Source organism: Haemaphysalis longicornis, unplaced genomic scaffold, assembly GCF_048455015.1.
Source record: "Haemaphysalis longicornis isolate Haplotype H1 unplaced genomic scaffold, Haemaphysalis longicornis Haplotype H1 scaffold_10, whole genome shotgun sequence".
NCBI classification, from domain to species: Eukaryota; Metazoa; Arthropoda; class Arachnida; order Ixodida; family Ixodidae; genus Haemaphysalis; species Haemaphysalis longicornis.
Window position 1 is genome coordinate 107,345,301 of NW_027526204.1, and position 27,445 is coordinate 107,372,745.

Here is a 27,445-nt window from a genome sequence, read left to right on the forward strand (position 1 = left end):
AATATCGCGTGCGTAACGCCGACGCGCACGAATCGCGTACAGAAATGCTCCATGCGGTTCCCGCTTTAGGCTGCCATGGTGCTCAGCGAAGTGTGCAGTCAGAAAATGTGGAAGTCGCCGGGAAAAACTTGTGCCGTAGTCGGACGTACCAGGTGCGATCGTTGTGGGGCGAATCGCCATGCGAGTAGCATTGGCCGCAACTGCACAAAGACTGTCCGTGTGTATGACCTTTCGCAGTGAACCACTTTTGGCACAGTGTGCGCGACGCGGAGACCAGGCGTCACTGGATCGCCATTCTCCAACGGAAGAATTTTGTGCACGTCACACCACTCTGCCTTGGCACGCTTGTTCCAAATCATACCTCCGTGTGTGTGTACGCGTTACGTGCGTGTGGCCGCGACGAAACGAATTAGCCATAACCGAACGAAACGAAACGGCGCCATAGGCCATCAGACACTTAGTTCCGATGATTTCAAACGTCCCGCGATTGCTAAAGACGGCGCCTTGCAGACAACTAACACCATCTGGCGTATGTGTTGACAACTCCCTTTCGGTTTTATTATGTTTTGTGGACGAGATTTACATTTCAACCCGCGATTGTGGCGAGTTATATGACAATGGCGTCCGCTTCACGGCGCGCTCCGCAAAAGCCGACAGCTGTGACAGGGACTTCTGCAGATGCTGCTGCGTATTTTTGTTACCCCAGCAGCGGTGATTACTCCACCCCTTACAAAAATGGATTTTGAGTTTCCATTCTGTTCCTGTTGAGTTTTTATTGCATCAACAAAAACTTAATTCAAACTCAATAGGCTATTGAGATGTGTCAGTACAAACTCAAAAGGATTTCTATTGAGAAAACGCAACACAAAACCAATTGACACCAGTCAAATGAAACTGTTTCGAGAACCAATGGACAAAACTCATCAGGCTCAAACATACACTATTAAGGGTTATTATTTTCAGCGCTGCCCACTGTGTCTACGGAATTAAGACTACTAGGTTACTATTATGCTTTTTTTATTTTACATTGACATTTCTATTGAGTGCAGTCAATAAAAAGTCAGCAAGGTTTCAATAGACAAACCTCAACAGAATGTCAAATGACTTCCTTTAATTGAAACTCAATAGTTTCTACTGACAAAACTAAGTAGAATTGAGAGTCGAACTAGTTGGTGAACATACATTGTTGCAAATTATACCGGTGTCCTTCTTTCTTTTCCATGTTTTATGGTTCGCGCTTAATTTTCAACACTGATAAAACTCCTGAGGGTAATCCAGTAGCGTTTACCAGCAGCATATCTTTGCACAAATAATAATTATACCTGCTAAGTGCGGAAATCAATTGTATTGGACAATTTTTGAATGCATTTCCTCAAATACTGCCGCAACATGGTTTGCACAAAACAATGGAGGAAATAAACATTGACAAAACTCCAGTGACTCATCTCTTCTGGCACGTGACTCCCGCGGAAACGTTACCTTGCTATTCGCCCCGAGCGCGAACACAGTCGGCCCCTGGCGGCGGCGGGACGAATAGTGTGGATGGCGCTCTCGCGTCGTCTGCTTTTTCACGTTGCGTGCGGCACAAGGCGCGTGCTGCACACGACAAAACAACCTATATGTGTGCTCGTTTGGCAGAAAGCGATGACATAGTTACCTCTGCTTGCGATTTTCCTCTATAAACGCAATAATCAGCGGCCGTTGCGGGTTAATGCGCTTGTTTAATTCCTAGAAACATCTTCGCCCTGGTCACCGCTTGAGTGTGAAACGTGTTATAAACACTACTTCCACACATTGCACTTTTCGTATTGTTGAGTGCAGTCGTTTGCCGTTTCGGGAACGTCGAAGGGTGCTTTTTGAAGGTGGCGTGGTGATTATTTAAAGGATAAAAGTTTAGTACGCGAAACGGGTAAAAAGCGACAAGACCTGTGCATACGCGTGCAAATTCCACACCCTTGTAAAATTTGCGCTGTGTCCTTATAGAAAGAAGAAACAAACAAAAACATTTACACTGCACACGACCCGTGCGCTATCGCCCATACATTACCGGACACGTATTTTACACCCGCAAGCGCCTGTGTGATCGTGTTCTTCCCGTACCTTTTCTAAAATAAATACCATTTTTGGAAAGTCGTTGTTTATACTGAAGAGGAGGAATAAACGTTTATTCAACTGTATCGAGTTGCTAATTTTACGTATTATTTAAAATACGTTTCTATGAATGCGCAAGAGTATTTAGGGGGGATTTCTAGGTAAAATTCAGCAGTTGTGAGCAGTTGTGCCATGTCGCATTTCGTGCGTCATTTTCATATATATCATTTACAAATCCCGACATGAATTACCTTGTTCAGAAACTCACTCAGCATAAGCAAATGCGTAATATGGTCACGTCTTAACCTCCTAAGGTGGACATAAGTTTAAAGAAAGAGGAGAAAACGCGTAATATAATGCACGTTGTTACCCACATGTGTGAGGGGTGTGCCATGACTCGCTGTTTTTTTTTCCCCACAATGCTTGCTTTCAATACAATTTTGAAAAAGCCGAGCCACAAATCCTGAACTATCCCGGCCCAAGGCGGGTTAATCAGTTATAAAAATACGTACTGCTTTTTCACCGCTTCAGAACACGACGCCTAGTGTAGTTTCGATTGTAAGTAATACTGATAACCATAGTTTGGCTTCTCGCGTTACATGCCTTCTCTTCTCGCTGCTCTTGCAACGTTGGCAGGACTCCCCCCCCCCCCCCCCCCCCCCTCTTCCCGAAAGAAAAAACTAAATGTACAGAATATCCTTTTTTAACCAATCTTCCAGAATTCAAGGGACGTACAAAAGACACTCGATGCTTTCCGAGTTCAGACTGCGCAATGGAGAGCGTTGTTGCCCATATCGTCTTCCAGTGACGCACCGTGGCTTCACCGCGCCCGAAAGGCGCCATCGGAGGCTCTCCACAGCGACGTCGGCGGAAACGCGCTGATATGCAGCATAACACCATCCAGGTGTGTGGCCTTGCACGGCGGTAGATGTAACCTATATAAAAGTATACATGCTGAAAGCTAGAAAGTAACCTATAACTCAGAAACCCTTACGTGTATACTTATATGAAGGTTACTGAGATATAGCTTACTTTTGTACCTTATAAACTATAGGTTAAAAAAATTCGAAAATGTATACCTCTATTAAGGGTTACCCAGCTTAGAGTGTAGCAGCGTGACGCTGTCGCCACCTACATGTCGAGCTCGCGGCAAATAGCAGCTGACTTTCTTCTTTATACCTTAGCACACATTGACATAATGGGTGAGCTATCTCCACTACTGCTAAGGTTCCGCTTTTGGGCGCTTTAGCGGCAGTGGAGATATTCGAAGTCAGTCTTCCGGGAAGGTTGGTGCGGAATCATGAAGCATGCATATCTGGGCCGGTAAAAAACGGAAAGGCTGGGGGGGGCTACGCATCTCGGGTCACAGTTCTGGGGACAAAAAAAAGTCATAACTTCGCCTACCTCTTTTCACACATACAATGCTGTGATACGTTGTGTTCCGGGGGGGGGGGGGGGGAAGGAAGGAGGTAGATTTAAAAAGTAATTTCATCTGCTACATCTACAAAAGTCATATGTGACATCGCATCCTAGTGCGATGATTCAGTGTTTTTCTGTGGAGGCACGATAATAACAGCGCTGTTTTGCAGAAATGAATACTTATCTCACAAACCCAAACGCGCAAGAATATTCCAGTAACGAAAATGTGCCTATACACGTTGGTGTAAACCACTACCCGTCGAAAAAAGAACAATTAAATTTTTGTATACAGCGAACTTTTAAAACAAGCCTTCAAATCAAGCGAACGCAAGCTTGGCCTCATCGTCGTTCACTCGTGAACTTCATTAGGGTAGCCAGAACTACACCCCGCCGTGGTCTGAGCCCAAGGACGCGAGTTCAGTTCCCCATCGCGGAGGCCGCTTTTCTCTTGGATGCAAAAAGCGAAAATGCCAATGTGTTCGAGATTTAGGCGCACGTTAAGACACCGGGCTCGGGCTGTGAATCCGGGGCCCTCCACTGCTGCGGGCCTTATCGCCAGTGTAGCGTCGGCGCCTTAAATTACGTAATCAAACAAATCAATATCCCTCGCATACATAACTTTCCTTGAGGATACCGTGAACTGTCTACGATAACAACTTTAGAACTGCAGTGTGGAATACAGAGAATCCCGCAAGGAGCAAACGCGCATCTACGTTCTATTAAAACAGGTGAAAACAGTCATTTCACGGCAAAAGAAATCCGTACTCGTAAGCGCAAGAGACTTTCACAAGGCGCCCCCGCTCACACGAACTTAACGAACAAACGAAGAAAAAAGGGAAGACAAACTGAAGCGCTGATTACCAACTCATCTTTACTGCACAGGGACACAAAAAGAAAGAACGAGCCTGACACTGCTGCACGTCACTACAAAAAAAGAAAACAAAATAGAGAAACCGAACAAATTAGTGAGCTGGCGTGCCGCTTGTTACACTCCGAACCGCTCTCTCGCTAACAAAAGTATTTTAAAGATGTCAACGCGTCCGCTGAATCTTTCTCAAACACAAGCACCTCGCAAATATCCTGCGCCCGCAAGCAGATCACGAACTTCAAATCTGTTTTGAAGGATTCTCTCTTCTGCTGCCATTCGACGGGCGGGGAACTTGGAAGGGCGCGGGCGCCCGGAGACAAAAGACGTACCATCCACCTCCACACCCGCCGATAACCAGTTCTTCTGGTTCCTCTGGCATCCTCCCACACTAAGCTAAAGTGACCGCGCTGTCGCGACATGGCCTCCGAGATTCCCCCTCGCGCGTGCGCCGCCTCGCTAGAGTGAACTAGAATACTTGGGACCCGCGCACTCGAGGCCATGGTCGCGAATGTAGTACGCTGAGTTGCCACTGCCGCCAGTGGCGCTAACAGCCATCATCGCGACCTCGGCGGAGTTCGGTTATCTGCAAAATAATATTACTGCTGCTTGACGGGTTGGTAATAATTCTATAAACAAAGATCGTAAATATTAACATAGGACTCACAAGCCGCCATCGGTTTTTTTTAATATCTTGTGTCAATGTTTTCACGCTCAATTTTTCACAAGAATGCGTAGCCGTGGCGTAGCCGTGGCGTAGCCATCGCAAACCGACTTGAAGCCTTCAAGCCAAGCCAAAGTCGCTTGTTCACAATCCCGGATGTGCGGGCACCAGCGCTGTGCGTCGTTCTCACTGTTCTGTGCAAATTTACAGCTTTGCTCGTGTTGTTGACGATTTATGTGCCGTGTGCGAATCTTATCAACGAGCATCGAAGGTCAGACATTGCAGTGCAGCTGGCGATACATCGAATTTATTGAAGGAAAGCCATCGTATGCGCTCTTCTACCGCTGGTGAACATCATTTGTGCCCGTGTTGTGTCTGTGCGCTGTGATCGTACGGTGAAGAAGCTTCCGAAGTGAGGTGTTACCATTCCTGTTAGCAACGCTTTGGAATCCGTCAAATTCACCACGCTGGGAGCGCCGCTGGGAGCGACGTTGTTATAAGGTAAGTTTATTCTTTCCGAGCGCTCCTGTGCAGTGCGCGTCAGGCTTGTCAAGGTCAAGCGAGCACGCGGCTTCGGAGCATGCTGGTGACATCTGCTGATAGCTGCTGGGTTAGAGATAGCTTGCCATTGCGCGTGCGTGGATCTCGGACAGGCCTGGCCGGTCGTCGTTCAGCTTTGGCCTCTAAAATTTGGAGACACCACCACCCGCAACGGGTGCTTGTTTTCTTCATCATGGTGTTCTTTCTTTTTATATGACACTTCGTACTAGGTAATTCATGGCTGCTGCTCCGTTCTGTAGCGGCACTGCATCTGGGATTTTATTCATTCGTCAATTGCCTTCAAAGGTTTTGTTAGATCTTTAGCTTAAGATACATACAAATATAGAACACGAGAAAGCATCATGACAAACGTGCAGACCTACCTGAATGGCGATACTCACGACTTGGTTATTTGTCGGTATATGAACAGTGTTTTTATTCCCGCCGTCTCCAGATCGACCTAAAGGGTATGAGTTCACTTGAGCCTTTCAAAAACACTGTACGTAAATGTAACAAATTGAAGGGGAAGGCTATTGTACCGGCACACAACATTTTGACATCAATCAGTATTTTACTGTCTTCCGCGCTGCTGTATTGCTTTCGCGTGTTCTATATTTGTATGTATCTTAAGCTAAAGATCTAACAAAACCTTTCAAGGCAATTGACGAATGAATAAAATCCCAGATGCAGTGCCGCTACAGAACGGAGCAGCAGCCATGAATTACCTAGTACGAAGTGTCATAAAAAAGAAAGAACACCATGATGAAGATAGATAAAATGTTTGACGAACAAAGTTAACGAAAATGAAAAAAAAAATGAAGAAGGTTGAATCGAACAAGTGCCTGTCGGATCAATAACAGACGCACGAATACTGCGCCATGCAAGCACACCTGACAGCGCTAGGCTGAGAGGCAGATCTACCAGTCACAAACAGGATAGTGTGTTCAACCAGTTAGGAGACATGGCGGTAAAATATACTTGCAAGCTAAAGTGCTGGCAGCCGGCAACATATTTGCGTATTAATTTGAACGATTGCTTGGAGAAAGAGCGTTCCCTGAGTGCAGAGCAGTGACAAATGTGGCCTAAACCGTACTTCATTCCAGCTAAAAAAATAATGCCCAAGAATATAAATTCATTGATTGCTTTTGGAAAATAGAGACTCTGTATCCGCAGAAGGTAGGGTTTGAACCGAAAGCATCTTTACACAAGTCTGATGCGTTACCTTGGCACCCTAAAGGCAAGCAGACACCTTGGCTTTAAAACCAATGCAGAAAAAAACGTGCTGCGTAAGTAGTAGTTGGAAACAGACTGCACACTGTTGTCATATATTAGTCTTTTACCACAAAGTGCCAATTCTCTCCATGTATCTTTCCGTGAATTTCTCATTTGCCAATTCTTGTCACAGGTGCTAGGCAGCTTGCGCAAGAACATGCACAGGCGTCAAGCTTTCAAACTGATGAATACCAGTTTTGACTTAAGCACTTACTCGACTTGCTAGCATAAATTGAAATTTGCCATTGCTTCTAATCACAACCTGCTGACTGCCTTTCTCGGAGCAGTTTTGAATAAGTTGGGCTGAATGTGGTGTGAGTAATAGCAAAATCACTGAATAACATTTTGGCTGAATGTGGCATCAGACGTGCCACTGACTGATGCTACACCGGCATTGCGCGAGGGCTTAGTCAATCTGTTTTGACAGATGTTCTGCCTCTAGGAATTAGCCAAATGATTGGTCGGCACGGTATCACTATACTGTTTTAGTGCTGCTGATGTATAGAAAATCTCGCCAAGCAAAGGGATAAAAGCTTTTAAATTATTTCTCATTTACAGAAACTGATGTTTTTCCCCTGACCAAACAAAACTGTTTCGTGTTCTCCTTGTGTGTAAACTGGCATTAAACGGCCTTGTTATACTGGTATACCCCTCTGGCATTGTTATGATGAAGGCAGAAATGTGGATATACCCATGTCTCATATGATCCGTTCAAGCTGCTGCTTAGTGCTACTTGTTTGGTAAACGTACTGCAAGGCACACACCATACTTCAGCGTTACAAGAGTGTGAAAGACTGCGAAATTCAAGTTATGTATTTTTCCTGTCACGTTCTTTTTGGCACGGTTTTTTCCATCACGGTTCATGTATTTTTTTCCACTAGTCGGTAAGCACAAAGTATTATGCGCTCATCCATTCATAAAGCCATTTGCGATGATTGCCTGTTGTAATAACTTTAGTTTACAGTACCATCTGACCCTAGTTTTTTTTAATCAAGGCTAGTTTTGTAAACAAGTTCATGCAAGTTGATAATTTTCTAATTTTGTTTTACGAGATTTCAAGCATTAAAATTTCAAAAAACAAAATCCACAAGTTGACAGGTATGCTTTTGCACAGGTTTGGGGTTTCTCCTGTCAGGTAGTGGCTCAACCAGTCTTGATAGGCCTATTTGGATTTCTTTTGGGCCTGAAAGATGTGGAAGACACGATTACGGACCCATGCGGGTGATTTTTCGGCTCCCTGCCGCCTTGAAACATAGTCGTTCCTGTAGATTTCAGGCGCCTTAATGCGGAAGGCATTCAACTAAAGGCATTCCACTCCCTACCAATTGTAGAATTAATTGATGCGGCTAGCTTGGCTTAAGGCATTAAAATCTGAGGAAAGCTTATACATTTGTTGAACTGCTATCTCCCTGCTTTCCAAACATACAAGCCATCTAACTTCTAAAATAGCCAGGTACTTAAACCAGCATGCTTAATGAGAAGGGATGGAATCATTTCGTACTTGACTGGTGCAAACAAACAAGTCTTTTCTTGTATTTTGCAGGCTACACAGTCAAGTAGCCAAGTGGACCCTGCGAGGCTCCAGCCCTCTCGTGATGCTTTCGTGAGCAATAAAGCAAGCTTTGCCATGCAACACCTCACTATTTCGCCTGCTCATTGCACACCTTGATGACAGTTTTTAGAATGTTTTTGCATAATTGAAGCAGACTTAGTATATAGTACAGTCAACTGAACTTTACTAGGCAATTGTTGAAATAACTTGACAAAAAACTAACAGGAAATCAAACGGGCTGTCTTGAATATGCTCAGTAGGTTTTCATTTGACATTTCCCAACAGGAACTCAGCAGGAGAATGAATAGAGAGTCAACACAGAATCAACTGGAACTCAACAGACTTTTCTCAATAGACTTTCAATTGACACGTCACAACAGGAACTCAACAGGAAAAGTGTATTGAGAGTCAACAGAAAGTCAATTGGAAATCAACAGACATGTATACTATAGTCAATAGACTTTCAATTGAAACTCAGCGTTGAGTTTCAATTGAAACACGGCGGCCAATTTTCAACGAGAACTCAATAAAAATTTCTATTCAAAGTCAATTGACTGTCAACACAATGTACTGAGTAAAGTCAATTGACTTTCAATGCAATCTCAACCATTTTTGAATTCGTTATATTTTTGTTCTGATGACAATGCTCCAATTAAATGCCTCAGACTTCGTCAGATGCTGGCAGGTAGGTTCGTTTTTCGATTCGGGCTGTATTTATAAACAGAATGTACGTCCTACCAGACGACTGCGGTTTTACTTATGTGTAGGGTATGGAGAACGTACGGTGGGGATATTTTGTCAAATGCACCGCGCCGTATCATGTATCATAAACAACGGGGAGATTTATGACCAGCGCCAGCGCTTCACAAGTTTCGGACGCGTATATGACTACTATATAAACTGCTTGGTTTTCGAATCCTCTGGGTTGCGTCGCGACGACCGCCGCTACAACGGAATGCCGTGTGGGGCTCCACATGGGCCCAGCAAGCGAGCTACGACTAGAAGGCGAGCCACTAAAGGGCTCTGCACATAATAATTGCACAATTAGCCGTTAAAACCGCTCCGGCGCTCGCCGATGCGCCCCGGCCCATTGAAAGCCATGGCGAAAAACGCGTCCGAAAACGCCAGCAATGCCGAGTGACGTCACATCGACCAACAAGTTTACGCCCAGGCCGCCGCACGGTAGACCATTTATACAATGCTTCGGCTTTTTTTCGTACTATGTAGAATATTCAGTTGAAGCTTGTGATAAATTGATTATCAGTTACTTGGGCAAAACAGTTTTTATGACCCAAACCTTATTTGGTCTTTACGACCGCTTTAAGATAGTTTTACGAATGTGTCTGGTCTCCGTTACCTGGTTGATGTCGACGCCAGCAATGACCTCAGGTATTTCAAGCGCCGGTCCCTTTGAGAACTGTCCTAGATCTCCCAAGGTTGGTGCGAAGCGAAACTCCAGCTTTGCAGCCTCTCGCAGCAGCACCTCCAGAGTAGAGTTTCTTAAGCAACGCAGTTTAATGGAATTTCTGCCCCGCCCGGTGCAGTGGATAGAGGTGGACAGGTTCCTTGATGGTTCCAGCTTGCCCTGAGTAGACAATGTGGCAGTGGGGTGATATAAAATTATATGGTGTTTTGAGGCCCAATATAAGAGTGGGGTAGTACACAAACCGCCGTTTGTATGGTTACAAAGGCTTCGACGGCGGTCTTTCAAACGGACAGATATGAAATGGGAAGCGATAGTGGCTACATGGGCTTTCTCGTCATTTCTATAGGCTTGAAATAAATGATTCCTCGTAGTGTCGCGCAGGGAGGGACGCAAGCATCAGAGCATATGTTCTTTTTATTTGCCTGTCCATAGGAGTTTTGTGTAGCTTTCGGGCAGTCCAAAGCTGCTGTCTTGATACATTCTAGGGTAAAATAAAATCAGCCGCCATCGCAATTGAGATGCGAAGACTGAGAATCATGTGGAGCTGGTGGTCTTCACTAAATTTACCTTCGCTTTTCTTGGGTCTGCTTGCTTCTTAAGAGAAAAATGCTTCTAGACTGAAGCTTCCCTCCATGCAAGCTTAGTTAAGTGACGGCCGACAATCCACCCTCCTAAAGACTTCAACTGCTAAAGTCCGGAGCCAAAGTAATGTCGAAGGCCAACGCTGCACTCGATCACAAATTAAAGGCTGAGTAGCTGGAGTGCGATGATAGCGCGTTATCGGATAGACGCCGGCTTCATTAATACGAGGGAACCATGTTCGATTCCGACCACAGGATGCGTTCTCGTCTTTTCAATGGCCAGGTCATGTTATTGATTGCCGGCGCTGCTAATATAAGCACCCGAGGCACTTGCGGTCGCCCAGTGGTTAGGTTGACGGCTTCACGGCGTAAACTTCGCGGGAATCCTATTGGTTTCCCGGGTTGGGGAGGTCCTTAAAATCACACCAGATGCGATTCGCGGGATCTTCCCAACCCCGTTTTCTTGAAGCGCGCACTCCCGACACCTGCTCGTGCGCCTCTTGCTTCCTCGCATTTTACTCTCAGATTTCGTGGCCCAGCATTTTCCCCTTCTCCACTTGGCCGGGCGGAATTCCCTCGCGACAATCCGCACAGACAGAGGAAAGTTTGACCTGCTCCGCTCGTAAAAACTCCTGCTTCCCGCCGTCTAACCACGACGATAGTTGAACGCGAAGCTTCTTTAAGACTCATTCTTCAGGTGTCGTATGAGGACTGAATTCAGTCCACATTTATACGACAATCCAAACTCATACTCTTCATGTGCCTCCGCTTGTCAAACCTATTATGTGAAGCCCGTTTTGCTGTAGTGTGTTTTGATGACGGGACGGTCGCCATTAGCGAGGCACAGAAAAGTTGGCTTTAAACAAACCTGTATTACGTAGTGATTGCGACAGCTCCCGCGTTCAGGAACCTGTCATGTCTCCGTTTTTGATTGGCGAGTTTTAGCTGACGGGTTTTCACGGTTCGCTCCACTCCGATAGCAAGCGCGAGTGCCACTGCGCTGGCGTGGCGCGCTTGGACACCAATGGCGTTGTCTCCGGTGTCGCCGAGCTGGTCGCCGATAGCGGAGCGGACCAACGAAAACGGTGAGCTAAAACTCTGTAATATTGTTTTAATTTTTCTGTCACAGTAGAGATTTTTTATATGCCGCAAGCTTTACTGGTCTAGTGAAGTACTTAGGCGGGTGAAATAGCTGGCATGGTTCTGGAAAGGAAACATCGCCTTTCTGTGTACGCGGGGAGTACTGATAAAACATGGGCAGGCATGAAGAGAAAACATTATCTCTAATGTAACATCTCAGTTCCGGCATATAATTAAACACTGTTTTGCTTTTCCCTAAATGACCCGGGGTGCTTCCCGTGGCGTGGTTTCACATTTTCTATCTTTCATAGAGGCTGGATAATCTCTCTTTTGTTAACAGTAGAGTTCCTGTATATAGCTCCCGCAGGGAGCTAAGAGTTGCGCGACCCTTTTCCCCGCGCCGCCGTGATTGCGACACTCCGGTTATTCATGCCGCGCAGAGAAGCCCCCACTATGGCTGCGCCGCAGCCGCCGACGCGGGAGGCACCACGCCCCGCCCAGGAACAGCAGCAGCAGAAGCGTGAGGCGCCGCCGACCGAAGCGCCCCCACCGCGCGTCGGCCGCCGTCGGAAGCGTGGCGGCGAGGCTCCTTCACTCGCGACGGGCGGCTTTCCCGCAGCAATCCGGATAACAAAGATGGCGGTCGGTCGCACAACTCTTAGCTCCCCGCGGGAGCTATATACAGGAACTTTAGTTAACAGCAAAGCCGTTTAGCAACTCATAATTTTTCGCGTCTGCTTTAAATGCCATGAAATTGACGAGCGCATGCGCGTTAGCGCGGGCCTAGGAGCAGTTAGCAAAGCTAAAAAGGCTTAGCGCTCGCATGTGCGTGACTGGCGACGACCGCCCATCAGACCCCGGCACACCTTTTTCAAGCCAAGCATATCCAGTTAGGGAGATGGGCCAACATTGGCAAAAGAAACCCCAGCGTTCGCCCTGATCGTGGCTACAGTTGCTCGGAACGAGAAAGACGCGTCATAGCGTATGCCCCTCCAAGGTGATGTCCCATTATTATCACTTAAAAAAAATGAAAGAAGCTCACACTAACAGGAACAACGGTGAAACAAAGCTCCTTGCGGCGTCAAAGATGCAGCAAATTGGCTGCTATCGTAGAACGACCTTTGTGGCGGTCGTGAAGGTTGCGGACAGCTTCACTACCGTCAGGTCTTACACGCTAGTATCAGCTTCTTTCATTTTTTGGCTACAGTTTTTTTGGGCGATAATGGCAGTAAATGCCAATGTAGCTGAATGCTCGCTGGTACGCTCTGTATACAGTGTAGACTACCGTAGACGGACTCGTGACGCTTACGTGTAACCGCCGAACCGTGCCCGCTAAGTCTTCCCTAGCCAGCAGATACACCTTATTGCGTTTTCCCTTCCGTGATGTTTCGGCATAACCCGACACCCCAACCTCCAGTGAAAATTGCCGTTCTCCTGCACAGTACCGATCTCCACCTGTGCCCTAAAATTTTATACAAATATCCACTGGAGAGACATATGGCGGTAGTGTCCAGGCCAACCATGCTTTAGCGAGCGTGCCTCATGTACCGTAGAGAACAGTTCCATCTTCACTTAGCGTTGGCCATGAACACGCTCAATGTTTGTCTGTGGGTACAAGAAACCACAATGCAATTGTTACAGCGAAAGCTTTCTTAGTGGGTACTGGCATGTAGAAAACTAATGCATTTACCCATAGACCGGTCGGTCGACCAAAAAGCTCCGGTACGATCTCCAGACACCCGGCGCGTGCATGAAACCTGGCTTCGATTGTGTCAACACGGTTGCTTGAAAATCGCGAAAAGGAGCAATTCTAGCTAAGACAATACACGCATCACTCATCGATTTCTATTCAGATCGTTTGTAGATGTGTTTTCTTAGTGCGCAAAAGTAGGTATTCGTATGGGTTCTTTTTTAGATGCAACGCTGATAGCATCTCTTGTCGGCGGCCCTGTCCTTCCTGTGTGCGTCCGTTGTTGTCCGCAGCCTTTCCACTCTCCCCCTCTCCTCTCTGATAGCGAACACTCTCTCGCGAGGGGCATTGGATTGGATTCGATTGTATGGCTTGACTTGACTTGGATTGGATTGGATTGGATTAAAGTGGATTGTGTTGGATTGTGTTGCGTCATAGCCGCGGCAGACGCACTGGCGCCGGTGCGTGCCCAGGTGAGAGCGAACACACACTCTCAACATCTGCGGGTGTGCGGCCCAGGGCGCTTTCACTCCGCCGATGGGCGGCGCTGCGCGCGGTGCTGCGCATGTGCACTACTCTCTCTCTCTCCGCGGCCTCCTCTCCTTCGGGCGCGGTGCGCATATAACCGGTGTGCCGCTCTCCGGCGGCCTTTGGGTCGACGGTTGCTCTCCGTTTGCGCTTGAACCCCCCTCAGCGTCGCATCACACCAGGGTTCCCGCGAGGGGAGGTGGGCGTAATTTTTTGCGATTTCGGTCTTTCATGGTTTAAAGATCGATTGGCCAGACTTTCAATGAAGGTATGATGAACTTTTAGCGAAGGTTTGCACGCACTATCGACACAGTTCTGGTGATCAAAGTCCTTTGCGTTTCCTTCAAACTTCTTTTACAAGAGATGGTAAAATTTTTGAACCCTCTTTAAGCTTATTTCTTAATATAGGAGTGTAGCCTCAAAAAATGTCTCAAATGTTTTAAAAATCAATGCAAGACAAGAACAAATAAAAATGCTTTCTAATTTGTTGTTCTTGTCTCCATGAGCAGAAAGAAGCCGTGTAGCCAAGCCAACAGAAATAGGAACGCTTCTAGGTGCCATGATAGAGATCTTGAAGGCGCACGATTGAACCCGCACATTTCTCTCTCGTATATATTGGGATGAAAATATGTCTTTCCACTACTCTCACCCACATAAAATAAACACTATTGGGTTGCACAAACAGAAAGACTACACTAAGTTATCCAAATGACGTGCCTCGACAGACGACATCGAGAGGTGCGAGGAAAGATTTTCCTCGGGCCGAGTGGAACAATGGAAAATACAGTTAAACCTGGAGGCAACGAATTCCTTTATTTAACGAAGTTTTTCAATTCCTCATTGCCACCCCTATTGAAAACCTGTGTGCTTGCCACCTCTATATAACGAAACGTCGCGGCGGTTGATTTATTGATTGATAGTACCCTCAGGGTACATTGAAGTACTTTGGAGAGGGTAGGGGCGAGATTTAATAACTTTACACAAAATGTAGTCTAGGAAGCAGCTGCAAAATTAAAAAGAAACCGCCAGCAAGAGAGAAAAAAAACAAATGGAGGGGCATGGTATAAAAACTACACCAGGTTTGACAATGCATTTTTGAATGCATTTTGAATAAAAAACCTTGATTTAACGAAGTCGGCGAGCTGATCAGTCATTGTTTTTTGCACTTTTCTTTCAAAAATCGGAAGGAGGAATGAAATATTTTACCGTATACTAGAACTAGGGTAAGGAGCTAGCAGCGGTGAAAACATCGGAAATCGCTTAAACACGAAACGTACGTCACGATGATGATAATGACGACGACGATTCTGATGAACGGAGGTGGCTAGAACCTTGCAGCGGCTAACCTAGCCGTCACTTGTGGTTCCAGTTGTGTAGCGTGACCCCCACACCAGCTATCAACTCCCTTCGCGGTTTTATTAATATTTATTTATTTACTACCCGCACCGCAAACTATCGTGTGTCTCCACATGAACAGCGGTTTCGGTTCCAGAGTTGAGTTGCTACACCCTTTTGTCGGCGTGTAGTCGCCTGTCTCCACTTCTGTGTTATTGGTTCGTCGGTGATGAGTACTTCTGCTAGAAAATGAAACGTTGTGTCTTTTCAAGAAGCGCGCACGATTTTAAATGTTGTCTGCGCTGGCGAGAAAGAAGAATGCGGCCGCCTGGTGTAATTATCTCAGCTGGCACCCTCTCAACAATATTGAGTGCCGTAAAGAGCACCAAGTTCGGCAGAAGGCGCCCTTTCAGAATAATTCTCCTTCTTGTAACGCATTGGGGTGCCTAAAAGTGTCAAAAAGGCAAGCGTGATACTTGAGTTACGTGTGTTAAAGAGGTGTAAGTGGGCTTGCTTCTTTGGAGCGCCGTGTAGTGCCTAAGCTTGTGCGGGAGCAGGAGCCGCAACTCACGCACTTTTTCGCTGTAAAATAAATCCATGAAGGGTGGGTTTAGCTTCACTGATGTCTAGCATTTTGGATTCGTTTCTGGTTTATTTGTGCGAGCCTTAGCTCGAAACCTCCATGTAGCAAAAACATGGATGTAACCAAAATTGGAAATCTTTGTCAGCTTCGTCACATCCAAGTTTAACTTTTTCGTCTCGCGAAGCTTTCCCTTTCCACCGAATAGCGTCTCACGGCAAGCGCGACAAAAGCGAGGCACCTTTTACAAACAGTGCCCTGCTTTTGAAAAGTCCCCACCCCACGTATAGCTCAAGATTTGGGAACTTAATGGGCCCGACGTACCTCCCACAGTCATATTAAAAAAAGGCCATGTGAGAGCAAGACCTTGAATAACGGAAGCGAGAGAAGGGCTGAGCGTGGGGTCCATTATCTTAAGCACCGTGTTTCCTTTCACCATCTTTGTAGGGTTACGTCTCGCGACAGTTGGGGCAAAGCGGATCTCAATTGGACGTGTAACATCGGACGGCCCTGGAAAATGTGCACCTATGGAAGTTCACCAAGGTAGCGTTACTTCTTTAGAAATGAAAGCCCCGTAAATGTCGAAGAAATCCGGCAGAGACTGGAGGAAATCGTGAGCGCACCGTGTTGAAAGGCCACAAGGCGCCAGGGACAGGACCCTCCAAGATGGCTCGGCTGCAGCTGATTTTGAGGCTCGTAGCCGCCTCGATCAGCATGTACGCGCCCGAACCGTGTCCCACGAGCACGACCCCGTACGGGCGGGCACCGAAGGCAGCCGCGTTGGCGACCGCCCACTCCATGGCCGCCTTGGCGTCTTCCTTAGCCACGTCCTTCACGGTGCTGTTGTTCGGGTGCAGGAATCCGAGCACGCCAAGTCGCACGTTCGGGGACATCACCACTACGTTGGCTGTTTCGATTTCACGGGAATGCGGAAATAAATGTGCAGCGTATCCTCCTTCAATGATAATATTTACAAACGATATTGCTGCGACCATACCGTGCACTTTATCCTTCTCTGCTCCAACCCATGAAGCTCTTCCCTCCCCTCCCGCTCCTCTCATGATGAAATCGGCGAAGGGTTGTTGAATGCGCTTTTATTTCACGCCTTCGTACTGTTCGCCGGAAGTGTGCTCGGACAGTGACATGGAGAATAAAAAAGCTTAGGAGAGGCCATGGTGCCACCGGTGCATTGAGAGAAGCGTGGAGGAAGTCCCGCAGTTCTATCACGCTCATCACAGGCCACTGGCCACCGCATCCTAGCAACGGCACCGAATGCCGGTCCCCCCGAGGCCCAACGCAACTGCGCGCCCCAGCCTGTTGCCAATGGTCCGCAGGCTGATACGAAGTAGACGACACGGGACCGAGTGAAAGCGGAGGAGGCGGTGGGGGCCCGGAAAATACAAGCACTAAAGGGCGATCTCCGAAAATGGCGAAGCGCCTTCACCATGGAGGAAAGCAAGCTTGGGAGCGAACCTGACGCGACGTTTGATAAAGCCACTTAGCTATTCTCTATAGTGTCGATTTTTGTTTTGTAGTTTGCACGCATACCCCACCGCATCCGCCTTCACTGCCTCTTCTGTCGTATATTTCGTCTCCACCTGCCGACCACTGGCTACCAGCTGTGGCGCGCTGTGTCGTAGGGCCACGGTTGCCAGTAGCCAGCTATGAGCGTGAAGAGACCACGTGACTTCCTCCACGCTTCCCCCAGTGTGGCCAGCGGGATCTTCAGTCTTCAGACATGTCACATCCGCTTGCGTGACGTTCAATGCATCAGACATCTAACCAACCTAAAACTGCACTTTTAACCGTCATATGTCAATTCCTGCTTAATACATATTATTAAAACAGCGGCTTGCCGCAGAACGCAGTATGACCGCCGCAAGGTCGCTTGTCAGGTTTGTGGCGTTAGGGTTAAGGTATTGCCCACACCTGCGAGGATGCAGCCCACGTTTGTCTTAAGAGATTACGGGTGCTCATTATGGGCGCTTTCTTTCTAGATCCTTTAATATCTGCCTTCCTTAGGCGTTCACGCACGCCAGCTGGAACGGTGCGTGTGTCTGAAAATTTTCCTAATGTGCCCGCACGCAATGTTTACACGGCGGATACTCCCTGTGAAATAATTTCTGTGTTAACAAGCTGGGCACCTTTGCCAGGCTGACGTCACAGGTACCTTTAAGGACTATTCACGGCATATCTATTGTGTGCTTTGCAAACGAGAAATCACACAGAGCGTGGTCGAGGTATTTCAAACGGCAGCAACCGGGCATCTGCGTTGACATTTGCAATTGGTTACAGGAAGCCAAATCGAAAGACATCCTTGTGAATATATGAAGAGTGTGCAAGCATGCGCTCAATAAAAATCAAGCAAATCTCTCTGGAGAAAAACTCTCAAAAACCGCCCTTGAAAGGCGAGTAAATGATTGAAACTAATGATGGAACACTGCACGAACGGCGAGGACGAAGTCAAGAGGACGATAGGAAGAGCGCAAGACATACTTCCCCCAGTATCAGCCGCAAGCCAATCAACAGCCGAACTATACTGCTTTCGGCGTAACCAAAACGACAGGTCAAACACCACAAAGGAAACAGGTCCATAAAACGCGGTAAACAAAACAGTAGATACCAGAAAACACAGTCAGCGTCGAAACTTAGGGAAACGCATCCTTTACTTTGTTCACTGTGTTCGTGTTCTCACACTTCTTATCATTTTAAGTGATTCTATGCATGTGTGGCTCTGGTTTTAATCATTTGTCCAAAGAATGACAAGTGTTGATTTTATACGGTTTGTTTTATTTCTATACTGAATCTATTTTATGGTGTGTACTGTTCTGTTTACCCCATTTTATCGAATTTCTTTCTTGTGATTGCCATTTCATCTAGGCCACGCCGAAAGAAGTGGTGGGGCTGCTGATTAGATTGCGGGTGAGACTGACGGAAAGTATATATGGGTGCTTTCGTGTCATGCAAAAGTAGAAGTTGCAAGTTGCGCTCGTCCTCTAACATTCTTATTTTAGTCCCCTTCTCATGCTGTGTAATTCCGTCGTCTGTCAAACCAACTAACTAGAAACAAAGTGATAATGAGTGAGGGTAAATTACTCAATTATTCAAACAGCGAGCTTCCTTTCACGCTGTAAGTTGCGTACAACCGGCTGTTTATACGCAACTCTCTACACGCACCTCTACGTGCTGGAAAGGTCCGCAACACTATACGGCCAAAGCATGCCTCATCCACGCAGCAAGCTAATTTGTTATCAATTGGGCAACTCTGTTCGTTCGCTACATAAGCTGTTGAAGCAAGAACGCCGTTTAACGGTGATTTCTATTTCTGACCTCGCTTCCAAATTGTGTTAAGTCAAGTTTATAAAGCATTCTTTTCAACTCTTCCCGATATTGACACAAACGTGAACAAATGTGAAGTGTCTACGCCATCGAGATGTGCCAACAATGACGTGTTAGTCCGAAATTTGTTGCAAGGAATATCGCGACACTTGCTGTAATGCACTCACATCAATAACCTGTACCTTAGGGTGGTGTTACCTTTCGCTGCCAGCTCGGCCCAGTCGGGGTCGTTGTTGGATCCCCTCTGGAACCAGTAGCTGACGGACGCCAACACCAGGGTTCTGTTTGACCCGGCTCCCGACCTCCCTTTCGGCGCCCACACGTTCATGTGAAGGCAGTCTTCGCTGCCGACCACTTTGCCGTTCACCAACTGAGGGCACGGAAGTCGTGGCTCCTGGGCCATGGTGCGCTGCTTTTCGGTAATCCGGCGGGGCTTGCTGAAGCGGTTCTTGCCCGCTGTGCTTTCGGCGTATGGGATGCCCAGCCAGCGGTACACGTCCACGCCATCCACCGAGACTTTCTTGCCGACGCACTCGCCCGATGTGGTTGACACCTGAATCGGGGACTACCAAGAACCATGCACTGTTTCCTCAAGCAAGGCGGCGCCCTCTCATGCGCAAGTGTACGATACATCCCGGAACGTACAAACTGCAATGGTTCACACCCATAAGGGGTATTTTATGTTTCTATTAACAACGTTTAACCCAACAAAACACCTCGTGAGAGGGTGTTTCGTCGTTTATAATGCTGTAGTTAATCCGAAATACATATTGCATTCGTTGGTTACACCACCCTGTCTAACACGTCATATATGTGTTTCTGATCGGAAAGAGGGCTGTTAATGACAACACACTTAAGTAGGTGTTTTAGTTTGTTTTTAAGCGTAATAACGTAATTTAGAGGCAGTAAAAATTTTCTTTAAGGTGTGAATGTTTCTAAACTGTGCTACGCGCATGACAGAATCTGCTGCATTATCTAAATGTTTGCAACAGCCATACACGATACAGCCATAGTGACAGGTGTGGTGCGTCCTTAATGCAGTACCCTTAGGAAGACTCGCCGCTCGGAGTTCTTTAAGTGTGAAGCCAACGGCAGTTAACGAGGCCTAGTGAAATATTCCGAAACAGCGAAGCCGTGGTTCTCTTTTCGCGAATGTCAAAGTGAGCCAGCGTGAGAACAGCACAGCCGCGCCGGCCAAATTCTCCGATTCACACGAAGAAATCTGCAACTGAGCGCCAGCTGTGGGAGGCTCCCTTCACCAATGGGAGGCGGAGGAATATGCTTCTGTGAGACCACTGCACCCTCTGTCGATGGGTCTGCCAACGTCGTCCTACTTCTGCGTGATGCCCAACATTCAGCAGACGGACAAAAAGGCAACAGCTCCGCTTTGTAAAGGGCACGGTTCCTTTTCCGCCCGTTGGAACCCCTGCTTTGACAGCATAACAAAAACCTATAACGTGTACATCTTCAATGTGAACTAACTATTCATGGCTCAAAACGAAACTCAGAACAATAAGAGAGTTGCTTTATAGACCAGTTGAGAGCCACTTATGTAACCATACGAATGCATTAGTTGCCCATGGATTCACTGAAGACGAGAATTGGTTAGCGTTTACAAATGCAGCTTTGCGCAAACTAATTATCAAAAGTCGCGGAAACAGAAAGTAACAGTATGGTTACCTACAAGCAAATTGCGATATAATTTTAAGAAAGGTTATATGAAACGAGTTGCAATGTTTCTGGTGAGCAATCGCGATAAAGTAGGCGTCGACGCGAGGTTCTTTTGCCGCCCGAGTAACCAGGAACAGCCACAAACAGTGAATGAGTGAAAACGGTTGACCGTAGCAGCGCCGCCATAGAAATACGGTGTGACAACACGAAAACACAAACTGTATTAAGGCGTGTGGAAGGACAAGAAATTGATTGTGTGACGCATGTTTAAAGTGGTAAAGATATTCGGAAGAGGCTTTGTTCGGCAGCTGATGTAAATAGCATGAAGGCATTATGCTTATATGAGTATACAACGAAGCTCTCAATGCAATCATTATGCAGACAACTATGATGATTGCGATGGCTAATATACCCAGCGAGTCTAACCCCACATACTTTAATACAAACTAGGGTTGACGCTATGATGTTCTCTTTAGAATGTTTCCTTGGAATCTCCGCACGCAGTAAGAGCACTGAGATGAGCCATTGTGAAGGCCCTACTTTCTTACCATGGCAGTGTCTGGGCGCACAATGACTAGCAGGCTCACGACGACGGCCACTAGGACTCCGACGACCAGGACCACGGCCCCGATTATCGAAAGGATGGTCCTGGGGTAAACATAGTGAACCCAGACATGCGAGCATTCGTTCTAATCACTCCTTTATGGAACGAACTCATTTGGGACTGTCTGATAAAGGAAGAGCTATCAAGGGGGCTTTTTCCAAACCTTAAAAGCGATCGAAACGATTTTCGGACGTTCCAGACACTGTCATTTCGTCCCTCATTTGGTTGCATAGTGGATGTTTCGCCACCCTCGCTGTATCGCATAAAGGCGTTTTACAGGCGTTGCTCTGCAAAATAATTCGGGGTCCTAAATAGACAGATGAAAAACTCGACTTTTGTCAATTTCTCGTCCGCATGAAAATCTCAGTTTAGACGCAATGCGGTCCTGGTTAGCTTAAGGCTGGCGAAAGATTGTGACGAAAAAGGAGATAGGCTGCGTGACAGGGGCCCAGCAACTGTAGGTACGAGATGAGCGAAACTAAACAGGAAATAAGCCTTCGGGCAAAGCTAAGAGTTTGCATTAGTCACAAAATTTGAGGAGCAATTTCTTTTCTTTCACATTTACGTAGGGAAACTAAACAGTATTAATACAGATAATTCTGAGATTGCAAAGGTGAACGCGTAGTTACACTGCCTCTTGATCTGCTCTTCAGCTTTTTGAACTTTGAGGCCACGACCATCACCACTTGGCTGCCCCTCCGGAGAGCACCCGGCAAATGTTGCCAAAATCCCCCGCCATCCCCAGCGACATTCAAACTTTATTTGATCGCTAGTCATCACCAGGATCATGATGGTGTCGCCCTTCGGTATTTTTCCCACCTCTCAGAGCAGTTCGCATTAATCTTGTGGCAGCGGCCTATGCTTTATCGCACCTGTTTACTTTCCCAGCGCGTGATGCCCGTATAGCGCAAATTAAACTTTTATTTTGAAAATTCTATGTAATTCGCCACAAATGTTTGTACCTCACATATTCGATTAAAATATATTTCACGCTTACGCCTTAAAGGCACAGTGCCACACTTTTGATAAACGCTTTCACACTTTCATTCGCGTTTGGAAGCACTGCAAAAGCTATATTTACCGCCAGCATGGAGCGGCACCGCGTGATTGGCTCGTCGCATCAGATACGCCTTCCGTTTGCTTTGTTTCTATGGGTTTATTTTCAAAGTTGCTATCGAAAGCTTTTATTACCGCAATTGAAGAAAAACTGGCCAACAACCGCTACATCGAAGTTGTGACGTAATTCGGGCGGTCGAAGAACGTCAAGACTGGAAGAGAAAAAAACTTTTTTGAGCTAGTTTTCAAGTTATCTGCTGGGCACTGAGCAGTAATTTTTGGCGAAGGTACTCTGCGACCCCCTAATATCAGTACTGGGTGTGTCGGGTGACTACGTTTCACAAGCTTTTCAGATTTAAAAAAAAATTTAAAAAAGAGCTGCAGGGTTCCTTTAAGTAAGAGACTGCATGAAAAAAGCGTGTCACATGCTGCGCGTGGTTTTGTGGTTTTGTCGGAATTGATTTGCTAGAATTTCTTGAGTGTGACACACCTTTTTATTATTTGTTTACATTTGCTACAGTTTCCTGGATCTCGCACACTTAGGCATCAACGCGTATATGCAGAGCTGCAACTAACCCAGCTGTAAACAAATTTGTGAATAATGTGGATACAAATGGTTTATGTCAACGTCGCCTTAGTCGCAATGGTTTGGCTCCGCCACATTAGGGTGATTTGGGAACTTAGTATGAACAGACTGTGTTTGGGTGTCTTGGTTTGCCACTAATGCCTTGCACGTAGCTAGTAGTTCAGAAGTTGTACGAGTGATATGGTAGACGACGCTTACGTGATGTAGTCCCTCTCCCGGAAGGCAGGAAGATCAGCGGGTTTGTCGCCATCTTTGGCATCCGCCTGTGCCTGGGAAAAGGGGTAACGTCCTCTACGTCAGTGGAAAATGTCTTTAGGTTCACTTGCGTTAATATCAATTTTGTTTTGCCGGGGTCCCCTTCGTGTCCGTTCAGGAGGCTGGCAGAATGAGAGATGCGCTAAGCGATGTGTTTGCAACACCACTAATCACGCCACAAAAACCTCGATTTGGTCGGGAAGACCCACATGAATACATGGACTGGAAGCCCCATAAGAATACATGGGAAAATCAGGTGCCTGATTCCCCTCGTGGAGACCGCGGACGATACGGTACTGCTAATCGAGGAGGCCATTATTCCCGCCCCTCCCGTACGGTGCCGTCACCTGGTGGTAGGCAGAGCAATCCTCCACGTACGCCTGTTCTGTTCGCGAGCCGTCAGCGTCACCTGTCACGCTACACTCGCTAGGATAATTCTATTTTACCGTCTTGTAAGGGGTTCCAGTTAAAGCAGTTGTAACACACTTGGTTCAGCTCTGGAGATGCGGGTTGAATTCGCCCACGAAAGCAATTGTGTTTTTATGCCAGTGGAGGAGCAAAACTTAATGGAGCGCACTAGAAGTAAATGAATAAGAAAAGAAAAAGTGGATGGACTTGTTTGCATTCAGACAGCCGCGAGCTATCGCGCTTGCTGGGACTGTTGAGATCAAATGTTCTTGAACTTCAGGGGACCTGAAAGTAAGGGACATTGAACTGTAACGCCCTGCCACGCTAGGTGGTACGTGGTACAGGGAATCTGGCAATAAGGGCAGTTCTACGGGTATGGCAGGAGAGATGCGGTAATTATTGAGGTTGTTAAAAGTATGTTCCGATTTGTAGTCTTTGCCAAAGAGGGTGTCGTATTTGGAAGACGATAGTCTTTCCTGGGCTACTTAAGCGCATGTATTTTGGTCTGTCTGTCGGTCTCTCTGTGACTCCATTCAGCGACCCAACCAAAGTGAAACAGAAACTGCGCAATAGTACCGTATACCAAAAGCCACATGTAAGCGTCGAAGTCCGCTGTTAATGGTCATATTTTTCAGCATTGTTAAACAGGAACAAGATAATACGCAAATATAAGGCAGAAAATAATCCATAACTGATTTTTGCAGTGCTCCTTTTAAAAAACGTTCACGCATGGTTGATTTTTGTGATAGCAAATGAAATACTACACCGACGGCAGAAATCCGACTCCTGCTGTTGGCCGCGCTACATAGCGGAAACTTCATTATTCAAATGGGAACAGCAACGAAAGGTTCCACTCGGTATGTTCCACGTTCCACTTGGAACGCTCATGGAGTAGGCATAAAGTTTCTAAATGCTAGTGAGCAACTATGGGAGTGGCGCAACGTGGTTCTAAAAATGTTGTAGTAGGGTGCCTCAATTTACACGCGTCTCCGCGGTACGGTAGCGCTGGCATCGAGGCACCCGACTTGGAGCAGTTAAACACGGTAAATATAAGTTGATTTGGGCAAACCTCTAGTGTGTTATCTTTCGAGGAACGACATGAGAGAGGAACAGCATGAAAGGTGAGCGGGAAACACCAGCGGGCGCTTACTAGCAGGGGCCCCAGTCGATTATCGTCTTTTGTCGACATTTGCAACGAAAGGAGCAGATACGAGGACACTTTTTTCCGCCGTGGCGACCATTCTGGTACAATTGATATCGGCGCCGGCGATTGCCGCGGCGACGGCTACGATGATGCCGTTTCGTATTTGATGATACATCGAAACATTGCGCCGATATAAACAAGTCTCAGGACTATTGTTAAGGCCTCTCCAAGGCATTTGAGCGATAATGGGCAGGAGCCTTACCCTGACGGGTGCTGCTGATGTCGGAGCCGGCTGGACACCAGGGCCATCAGAGCTTTGCCCCTGCGCATCCTCGGACTCGCCAGGGAACTCGGCAGTATCATTCTCTGGCGGCCTGCTGCAAAGGGGAAGCAGTTTGTTGTAATGTGCAATTTAGTTCGTGTTGTGCCAGAAGTGGCGCGCAGAGTTTAAGGGACACAGAAGGGAATTTCTCAGACTCCTGTTTTTGCTTGCACTGCGTAGACTGGCTGAAATAAACACACTTTTCATCGTTTATCCGGACGATAACTTGGTATTTCTTACGGAAAGCCTAAAAGAAGAAAAACCAGCACGCCCGGTTTGCGTCGGCTGCACCAACTAACAGAAGTTACGTGAATTAAAGGTGGTACGTCAATGGACAATGTCCTAAATTAGAATTCAAACAAGTTTCGGTTTTTGTTCTGTGAAACAGCGTGCTTGGCATCCGACGTTATCGTTGGACGGCCATTCGCGATATCTCCGTGATCGGCTTATTACGCTTCTGCCATGTTTTCGGCTGTAAAATGCGTCAACTAAGCCTACTAACACGGCTTGGATTCATAGCAATCACTAGCCGAGGTGTACGCAGTGGATGAACACCCTCTGTGTCACCGCAGAAGCTCAATTGCTATGCGGTTTTCCCCCATCTTTGGGGTTCGCGTGGCTCGTTCCTTCATCACGAGACGCATGTTCGCACTAGCACAAGGTCGGCTTATTATGGACGTGCCCACAGCCTGCGAGCAGTCGGTGCTTATGGCAACAGCATGCCTACGAGAAGTCGCTAGGAAAGTGTCAGTTTGCGTGCATTTTGCGAGCTGGCTCGTGGAGCAATGAACGTTACAGGGCATAATTGGTGAATTAAGTATAAAAGCATCGGTCAAGAACAAAAAAAATCAACTTTAAAAAAGCATACATTCTCGGGGATTCGAACTTGCGACTTGCAAAACAAACATTCCTAGCGTTCCTGACGACTCAGACACTACCCAACGCTGCCATTTGGAAAATATGTATAGTATGTATAGCCAGCTTACATTTTTATTTAGTTTTAACATTTCAAGCAGCTTAGATAACTATTTTTGGTACAGCGCTCGTCGAGTAAGCGTCTCCGAAATTACCACAATATGTCATTGTTAGCAACTGCATTTGTTAGACGGAAAAGCGTTCGCAGATATATGATCGTGCTGCTGACCTCTGTGCTTGTTTACCCAGCGCAAAAAAGTGCTTCCTGCAGCCTGGTTTTACGCTGTAAGGTAAACGTTCTGGTTGGTTTTATTTCCTTAATACCTATATTAACTTCGATGGCTCTTGTCCAGCCTTCAATTTGCCTCTGTTACGTCGGCGATTTGAGGTGCGTCGGGTTCAACAAAGTGAGATTCAAATACGCCATCGGGGCTACGTGGTCTCTTACGGGAAAGCCTGTGGTTGTAACCATGGTTTCAGAGCAGAAAGAACACTAAATCTCATAGGCTACGCAGAACGCACTGTTGTGGCCGGCATGGGATGGAGTCTAATTTTACGAATCCCAGCGAGAAGAGTTGAGGGCCTCCGTTTCTCTATAAATCCCGGACGGCAGTTCACGTTTTCAAAGAGGGCGAGGTTCCCGGAATTCATGTCAGGTTTATCAGCCTCCTAATACTGCTTCTCATGATAATGCTGACATTGTCCGCCATATTCCGCCAAGGGGTACTGCTGTTCCTCCAGATTAGTGAGAAGACGTGGGACGCTTCTCGCAGAACCTCGGTTTCTCCGAAGTTACAGTAGTGACTGGAACCTCCGCAGCTCTTCCTGCCTGAAGACCAGCGGGTTCTCGTAACAAACACGAGTTAACAAAACTTGTTGCTGAGCTAGTTGGTACATAGTTTAGGAAAGAAGAAAACGTGGCGCAAACAAGACGGGGACGAAGAAAACAGGGTAAGTCATACACAGGCGCCTAAATATGTCTTACCTTGTTTTCTTCGTCCATGTCTAGTTTGCGCCACGTTTTCTTCTTTCTCGTAACAAAGTTTCTCTATTTCCTCAATATGTGCGACTATGGCGCACCGTACATAGATATGAACGAGTGGCTATCACACAGCGCTCAGATGATGGAAAATGCTCTGTGAACGACGGGCGCTTTTCGGGTACTAGCAATTGCCAACTTCAATGCGGTTTCATTTAATAGAGATTTCCGGTATGCATAAGACTAAATGTAAGCATGCTGTTTCTTGAAAATATGCAACTAAGGGCCGAAAGATGATAAAACATGTAGCAAATCTGAGAAACCGCATTTTTAGGTTGCTGTATCTTACAAAAAATTGAATAGGGATACATTATGATACATTATGAATTGGATACATTATGAAAAATTGAATAGGGATACATTATCCTAAGAACGTGCAGGCAAAAGCCCAGTTATACCTTATGGTGATCTACTGTTAACTTTCTGTTCAACTTCGGCCAAGTACGTCACAACTTCACCAACCCTTTGGACGGCATACTCCGG

The 27,445-nt window shown here is 46.7% G+C and overlaps 1 protein-coding gene across 1 annotated transcript in view; it reads right to left on the reverse strand.

Moving 5' to 3' along the window:
* The window catches only part of LOC144157895 (uncharacterized), a 62,359-nt gene that overhangs the window by 25,531 nt on the left and 9,383 nt on the right, over positions 1–27,445 (reverse strand). The window contains exons 5-10 of the mRNA XM_077688612.1: positions 24,949–25,063; positions 23,078–23,148; positions 21,182–21,281; positions 19,161–19,527; positions 16,247–16,530; positions 9,761–9,988 (exon numbers count right to left, since the gene is read on the reverse strand). Of these exons, the coding sequence (XP_077544738.1) occupies positions 9,761–9,988; positions 16,247–16,530; positions 19,161–19,527; positions 21,182–21,281; positions 23,078–23,148; positions 24,949–25,063 (1,165 nt within the window). The remainder of the gene's footprint in view (positions 1–9,760; positions 9,989–16,246; positions 16,531–19,160; positions 19,528–21,181; positions 21,282–23,077; positions 23,149–24,948; positions 25,064–27,445) is intronic.